The 8,380-nt window shown below is 44.2% G+C and overlaps 1 protein-coding gene across 1 annotated transcript; it reads left to right on the forward strand.

Moving 5' to 3' along the window:
- Nucleotides 1–1,261: 1,261 nt before the first annotated feature.
- Nucleotides 1,262–5,995, forward strand: LOC125506157 (helicase SEN1-like). The gene is made up of 7 exons (XM_048671020.1): nucleotides 1,262–1,554; nucleotides 2,220–2,939; nucleotides 3,025–4,155; nucleotides 4,247–4,574; nucleotides 4,686–4,935; nucleotides 5,058–5,277; nucleotides 5,389–5,995. The coding sequence occupies exons 1-6, from the start codon at nucleotides 1,309–1,311 to the stop codon at nucleotides 5,269–5,271; spliced, it is 2,889 nt and encodes a 962-aa protein (XP_048526977.1). The 5' UTR covers nucleotides 1,262–1,308; the 3' UTR covers nucleotides 5,272–5,277; nucleotides 5,389–5,995.
- The last annotated feature ends 2,385 nt before the right edge of the window (nucleotides 5,996–8,380 follow it).

Consider the following 8,380-nt stretch of genomic DNA (forward strand, 5'->3'; position numbering starts at 1 on the left):
TAGGACAAAAGATGTCATGCAAGTTCTTTTTTCATAAGCACGTATGACTATATTCGGAATACATGCGTACAATACATTGATGAATTGGAGCTAGTTCTGTGTCACCTAGGTTATGACTGTTACATGATGAACCACATCCGGCATAATTCTCTATCACCGATCCATTGCCTGCGAGCTTTTCATATATTGTTCTCCGCTTATTTACTTTTCCATCGCTATTGTTACAATCACTACAAAATATCAAAAACATTACTTTTGTTATCATTAACTTTTGCTACCGTTACCACTACTATAATATTACTTTGCTACTAAACACTTTGCTGGAGATATTAAGTTTTCAGGTGTGGTTGAATTGACAACTCAGCTGCTAATACTTGAGAATATTCTTTGGCTCCCCTTGTGTCGAATCAATAAATTTGGGTTGAATACTCTGCCCTCGAAAACTGTTGCGATCCCCTATACTTGTGGGTTATCAGGTGCTACGACAGCGGGTCCTGTATGCTGGAATTTCGTCGTCAGGGTCCTACAACGACGATCGGGGGGGGGGGTGCACCACATGCTGCAACCGCGACTACCTAGGGATGGTCCTTGCTTGCTGGAACCATGGGGACAAGATGATGCAACTGTGACGGCGACGAGCCGGAACCTCAGCCGCAAGATGATGCAACGGTGACCGCAGCGGGATGGAACTGGCGACAACTCCAACTGGAACCGTGTCGTGGGATGCTGCAACGGGGACCCTGAAGAGGTGGAACTGTCACTCGAGATGCTGCAATGGCGACGACGGCCAACTTAAACCGTGTCATGGGATGCTGCAATGGCGACCAAACCGACAATGACTTGTTTTCTTTGAGACGCAACGAGCCAAGGTCGGTCGCGCACGCACGGGTCCAAGGCGGCGGTTGGCCGTCCTTATTGTCGCCTTCCCAGCACGTTGATGCGATTTTGGGGGGAGAACGAAACGGGTGCTTGGAGACAAAGTGGGGAGGTAGATGTGACGGCTGAGAGAAGTCACATCAAGAATTCCAATTCAAGTTTTTTTTCATTTCACTATTCCTTACTCCAGGAGCCATGGAGAAAAGAATGATCCCATTCGACTTTTTTTAGTGGATTTGATTTCACTTTAGCGTTGAACAAAAAGGAGCCGTGGACCTAAAGCAGGCCGAATACAGAAAACCAGGGGACGGACACGGCCCAAATCGTCGAAAGAGCAGGAACAGAGCCCACATCGGAAGACAAGGGCGGAGTGTCCCAAAACGCAGACCCTTTTTCCATCTTCCTGCTGGAGGCTGCCGCTCCATTCCAAGCATGGCTGCGGCTATGCGCCATCTGATTTCTTCACGCCTCGCCGCATTGAGCAGAGCCACCGCCGGGCGTCTGCGAAGGAAGGCTTCCCTAGCCGGTGGAGTCCGGCGGCTTGGACCGGTGGGGAAAGCGGATCCATGGAGGAGCATTTCCACTACGCCAGATTTGAACAGGTACAAGGGGCCGCCGAAGCCGACCTTCTCATGGAAACTGCAAGATCTGCTCAACGATGATTTCTTCAAGAACGAGGCCAGTCTTTTCCTCTTCCTTCGTTTCTTGCTTCCATTAATCATATATATATTGACGCTCTGTACTAGTACTTGGCAAGGCTAAGTATAGCTTGCTTCTTCTGGATGAAGTATATACGTAATGTTAGATCAGCTGTAGAGCAAGCTTTCAAAATCAATTTAGGGCTCATATGGGATTGGGGGCTGTGTGAATCCTAATTATGCAGTGGCCGGATGTACACATTGTGTTTGTATTTTGATGCTTCATTATAAGTTAATAAAACACACCCTTTATCAAAAAATATGGGATTGAGGGGATTTTCTAAATTCACCGTTGATGCGATCACATTCAGGGCACGGGCATCGATCTAGCTGCGCTGCCGTTATTGCACATGGCTATATATTGTCAGCGTACTAATAGGATTTCTGTTGCATGAGGCTGCACTTCGTATCCCTTATTTGTATGGTGTTCTTTCTCATTGGTTGTTCTGTCTGGCTTTTTATTATATTTAAGTAAACTTGTGCTGGACCGTGTAAACGTTGCAACAATTGATTGACGGCTGTGTGCATCGATCGATGCAGAGGACTGGGTTTCAACCCTCTTTTCAAAAGGAAAAAAAATGCTCCTACAAAGACCTGACAAGTTGCTGCTAACCTCTATATATGTATGTGCTTCCTTTCATTCAGATTAAGGTGATACCAACAACTTTCACTTCGGTAGAGGGGTACATGGGTTCATTCATGGCTCCACTATTGGAAGAAGCTCGTGCCGATCTCTGCTCTGCATTGCGCGGCATCCGGCACGCGCCGGTGGCCCAAGTGATCCGGATCCAACAGGAACGCACTTCAGAATTCTGTATCTCGTTCAAGGAACCTCGGCCAGCTGGTTGTTATGCCCCGAAAGTCGAGGATATATTGGTGCTCACATGTCGGAAACCGAGCCGCCACAAAGACTTGGACCCATTTGTCATAGCTGTAGTGCCTCCATCTGAAGATAGTAAAAGTGAAAGGAACGATGACGAAGGCACCACCACCGGCTCTTCTGATTCTGAAGATATGGACAATACTGTCACCTCTTCCCAAGACATAGCCATGCCATCTCTTCTCGAGAAAAATGCAACATCAGTTGATGTAGAGGCCTGGGCGCACCCCTTTTTCGAAAAAGAAAAGAAAAATGCACCCCAAGTGGTCGACACTGGCACAACAATATCAATAAGGCTGCTGTCGGGTAAACTACCTGTCAAACGACAAGGTCAAAAAGAAGTGATCGCATTGCCTCTTTTTGTGGTTTTTCTTATCAATATGAAGACCAACAATCGTATACATGATGCACTGGAACTGAAAGCCGGCATCCTTAGCCGTTGGGGCAGTAGCCTCGTAGAGAGGATTGCAGAGTATGCTTCAACTGTATGTATCTATTTAGTACTATAGCATGGTTTGCGTCTTTCTACTCAATCAATATGTTGTGATAGTTCCTATTTTCTGATGGCAGGTCAGCCAGGATCGCAATTCATTGTTGCCAGAGGTACCTTCAGGGTTAGCGTCACATAAGGCGCTGGATGGCCTTGAAAAATTCAAGCTCAACACCTCACAGCAGAAGGCGGTACTTGATTGTGTTTCAGGAATGGATGAAGCTAGGTGCTGGGTGCGCCTTATCTGGGGACCACCTGGGACAGGGAAAACCAAGGCCATCATATCTCTCTTGTGGTCAATGCTGATGAAAAACCACAGGACACTAGCTTGCGCTCCGACCAACACGGCGGTTGTGGAGGTTGCCTCCCGTGTTCTCGGTATTCTCGAGGATGAGTCCTATGGCGGCAGTGGAAAACACTTCTCCCTGGGCAATGTCGTGTTGTTTGGCAATGAAGATCGGATGAACGTGGATGAAAACCTCGCAAAGATCTTCTTGGATCGGCGTGTGTACCAACTTGTGAATGTGGCGACGAGCCGGAGGCACTATGTGAACCACATGCTAGAACTTCTTGCGAAACCGTTGTGTATGCACTCTTTGTATCTTAAGGATGTTCGATCGGAGCGTACGGGTGATATTTTGCAGCTGCAAGGGGTGGGGGATGCTGAACTAGAGAGGAGGAGGAAGGTGACATTCAACGAATTCTTCATAGACAATTACGAATGTCATGAGGAAGCACTGCGCCGCTGCTTCGAGACTCTCCGCAATGATCTGCCCCTATCCGCTAGGAGATTTGATTACCTGGATGAGACCCTACGCTCGCTCGAAGCTTTCGGGAAACTTCTCCGGTCCGAGCCGGAGCGCCCGCTTGGGAAACTCTTCTTCAAAAACGAGGGGTGGCCAGAGTTCCAAGAAGCAAGAGCATTGTGTCTTAACAAGCTAGAACACTTGCCCGATTGGTTTGATTTGCTTCCAAGCGATTCAAGCAAAATTGAAGACTACGTACTGAACAATGCCACGATCATACTTTGCACTGCTGCTAGCTCATTTAATCTGCGCCGCGTCCGTGATTTCCAGCCGTTTGAGCTCCTTGTTATCGATGAGGCGGCGCAGCTCAAGGAGTGCGAGTCGCTGATACCTCTACAGCTTGGTATCCACCGTGCTGTTCTTATCGGTGATGAATGCCAGCTACCAGCGCTTGTCAAAAGTAAGGTAATGTTTTTCTTTTTCTTCTAGCCTGTCCGTCGGTCAGTCCTGGTGTATCAGATCAAGCAATGCTCACGCTCACAATTGGCTGCTGCAGCTCAGCGCTGAGGCCGGCTTTGGAAGAAGTCTGTTCGAGAGGCTGTGCTTGCTAGGACACCCGAAGCACCTCCTCGATGTGCAGTACAGGATGCACCCAGAAATAAGCAAGTTCCCCATCTCAAGTTTTTACTGTAGGAAGGTGACAGATGGCCCCAACGTCCTTCACAAAGACTACGAGAGGAAGCTCCTGGACGGCTCAATGTATGGCCCCTACTCCTTCATCAACATCCAAGGTGGGATCGAAAGCTCGGGCATGCATGGCACGAGCCTGAGCAACGCTGCTGAGGTCGCTGCGGTGACCCGGATTGTGCAGAGATTGTCCCAAGGTATGCTGCAGCTACCTAGATATTTAGCAGCTGTAGATTCATCAAACATATTTCCTTTCCTTTGCTTCCTATCATCAGTTGACTAGTTTGGGTTCGTGTGTACGGAGTCAGTTGACACAAGAAGCAAGCTCAGCGTGGGCGTGGTATCGCCATACAAGGCCCAAGTCCGTGCCATCCAGGAGAGCCTTGCTTTGGAGCACGACAAGTATGGCGGTTTAACCGTAAAGATCCGAACCGTGGACGGGTTCCAGGGTGCCGAGGAGGATGTTGTCATCTTCTCCGCCGTGCGGGCCAATACCCATGGATCGGTCGGGTTCCTCTCCGATCAGAGGCGTACCAATGTGGCGCAAACACGGGCCAAGTGAGTGAACAATTAGTCGCCTGGTTGGTTGAGAGGACTTCTTCAGCTCATAGAAAAATTGGGGTCATATGTGATCTTGCTACTTCAGTTCTGCGCACTTCTGTTGCTGTGTTCTTTTGCAGGCATTGCTTCTGGATTCTTGGCGATGCGGCTACGTTGTCGAGCAGCAGGACAATCTGGCAGAAGATAGTGGCCGATGCAAAGGAAAGAGGATGCTTCTATGATGGCAACGACGACAAAGACCTCTGTTCTGTGGTGAGCGTCGCGATCAAGAAGGATGAAGTCAACCGTCTGCTCAAGATGGTGGATGCTCGTCTTGGTATATGCAGCTCATAATCTTGGGTATGATCGAGTAAATCAATCCTTGGCACTGCATCTTAATTTCAGAACTAACTTAACTGTCGAAAGAAGCATCTGACAGTAGGTGTTGCAACTACCGTTTCTTCCCTTCAGAAATCCAAGACGGACTAACTATGAACTTCTAAACGGGCAGGCATAGGGATGTGCACTGACCGCTGATGCAGTTGCTAATCTCTTTGATCGTCAGTCGAGTACTCGCCAGAGGCCAACTGCAGGAACTTACAGAGCCATTTTTTTCCAAAAAGGAGGATTACCCCCGGCCTCTGCATCAAGTGATACACGCAGAGGAACTTACAGAGCCATGTGCGCAGATAACATACTAACTCTTGGTTGGCACTTTGCTTGTTTGAGCCTGTAGGTTTCTGTTTTTGTGCATGTAAGATGTTCTCAGAGGAGTTTGGAGTGTGCGCAGCAGCGGTGATATTTCGCATGTGTGAGGTGGAACAGAAAGGATATTACTTATTACCTGGTAGCTGATTAGTTTTGGTTCTTGATCGTAAGAGGATGGCCAGGGTATAATCATGTTGGACTATGTAGTCTGATTCCAGAAATGAAATTGAGGAGCTGAGCTCCTTTCCTTGAAAAAAATAGTATTAATTCCTGTGTTATAGCGGTGTATGAAAGCCTTGGGATGGCCAGAAGGCCATTGTTCTTTTGAGGGAACTACATTACTCGTTGAATTCCCTCTTGGGCTGCAATGCAAGTGTTACCGTGCATCTAGATGAAGCATAGTTAGAATGTCATTCACATGTCTGAACAGTCTCAGTTGCTCATTGCTGAATATTTCCTTACTATTCATTGTACTTACTACTTGGTACATATCTACGTACTATAGATTCATGGTATGGAATTGACACTTGAAAGCTGCTAGTCATCCCTTGTGTTTGTATGCTTGTGTTGCGTTTCAGTCTCTATATGGCTGTGTTGCTTTTACCAAGGAACGTCCGACTTGGATGGCCTTATGTTTTTTCTTCTAATCCATTAATGATAAGAGAAGTAAGTATATATCAGGGAAGCCTCCGCAAAGGTCTGATTTGTTAAAACGCAAATTATATCATATGAATAAAACAGTAGTTCGAATAATTGATTAAACCAGTTTGCTTAAGACTTCATTATTGTAAAATATGTGACCTCAACCAATGGCTTCAGATTATAAATCTTGAAGTGAGAAGAGAAGGACCAATTCCTCCCCACCAAACGAACTATCAACAAGCCAAGAATGCTTGATTACTATAATTAGAACCATGTTAGTAATGTTTTTCATTAATAAAATCTATCTATCTGTTATTTTAGGGGAAAATCGATGGAGCATACTGTCTTCCTGTGCTAGTATCTCTCAATAAGATTTTTCTCTAAAGCACTTGCATGAATGCAGAAATCGCATGCATCATGCTGACATCATTGTATGAAACTAAAATTATTAATTATTGATTTTTTATCTTACCAAGCGCTAATCTAATGCGGTCATCTTCACCGGTGCGTTCGACTTGACAAGTGCTTAAAATTTTGATCACATGTTGTCATATTTTGACAAAAAATAAAACCTGGCAAAGAACCAATGCAATGTTTTCTTTGTGCGTACGTTGGTATTGGTTGTGTGCATCATAACCATACAGAGGTCGGGTGTGTGCTCATTGTGTTTCTATCCGCTTGATCTTCCTTTTGAGTTAATAAGATCCACTCTTTAGCGAAAAAATAAGTATTGGACGAGCTCTTAGAGCCTCTTTAGTTCGCACGATTCTGAACACGTAAGAATAGAAAACAAGAATATGACAAGATTGTCACAAAGGATTAAAAATACTGGAATTTTGAAAGCATTAGGTTCACATGAATAGGAAACACATGAATACTTGGTCAAATCAAAGTCAAGCCACATGAAAAGGTATAATCAATACAGTTACTATGCTCCCAGGATTTCCACGCTCGCGGTGCATCGTGGTTTTTCGGTCCGTTGTGGGCCTATTTATTAGGCTGTGTTTGGGCTGTTACATGTACATGAGCCTACTTAGTGCTGAGTCGTGACTATTGATGCAGCCTTTTTTTCTTTGTACGTGGAAGTGTGTGTGTGCTCTCTCGGCATTCTCCTTCTCGATGGAGCGCTGGCCCAGATTGTCAGCCTGCGATCGGACGTGGCGGTGCGACGCCAATAGCAATCACATATTGATTATGTGTTTTTCCCTTTTAGTGTGTTTCTTTATTGGTTCTTTGATTTATTTTTTATTTTTTGGTTTTGTTTGTTTTATGTATTGTTTTTTCTTTCTTTCAGGGATTTTCTATTCATATTCTTTCCATTTTATTCAAAAATATATTGAACATTTTGTTTATATAAGTTATATAATTTTCAGATACATGTTAAACATGTTTTTCAAATACCTGTTTACAATTTGATAAATGTACATTGAGTATTTATTGGTGAGCATTTTGTAAACTCACATTGAACATTTTTATTCAAATACTAAGCTCAACGATTTGGAGCCTCCTGGTGCGTCCTTGGCCGTGGGGTCTCTACGGGCTCTACTTTTAAGGGGTTGTGTCGCTTGTTCGGAATAACACATATATATATAGTTGTAAAGTGCCAGCTGGTTTTCTCGTTTTGAGAAGGTTCTAGAAGGTATTTCTTGGGTATTTTTGATTCTTTTATATGTTTTCTCTACCTATTTTAATTATTTTCCTCCTTTTCATTTTTTCTTATTTTTTTATCTTTTGACACTTCAATTCATGAACATGTAAGAAAAATCTTGAAGATTTTTTGGAATTCATGATAAATATATTTAAAGTTCATGAACATTATTAAAAGTCTATCGAACTTTTTTTGTGAACCTTTTTCAAACTCGAGAGCATAGTTTGAGATCCAAAATATTTTTTAAATTCATGAACATTTTATTTAAGAATTTGTTGTTTTTAAATTTCCAAAAATTTGGAAAAATATATTTGTGAACATCTTTTGATTTAATGATTTTTTTCAAATAAATAAGTGATAATAGGTTTTGCTGCATTGGAGCAAGTGCAAAAAAATTAAGCGAGCAAGCGAGAACTTGATGGCCAGGCCCATAAGTGAGCATTATATCAACAGTTTCACCGTTTT

This window comes from Triticum urartu, chromosome 5 (assembly GCF_003073215.2).
Source record: "Triticum urartu cultivar G1812 chromosome 5, Tu2.1, whole genome shotgun sequence".
Lineage (NCBI taxonomy): Eukaryota > Viridiplantae > Streptophyta > Magnoliopsida > Poales > Poaceae > Triticum > Triticum urartu.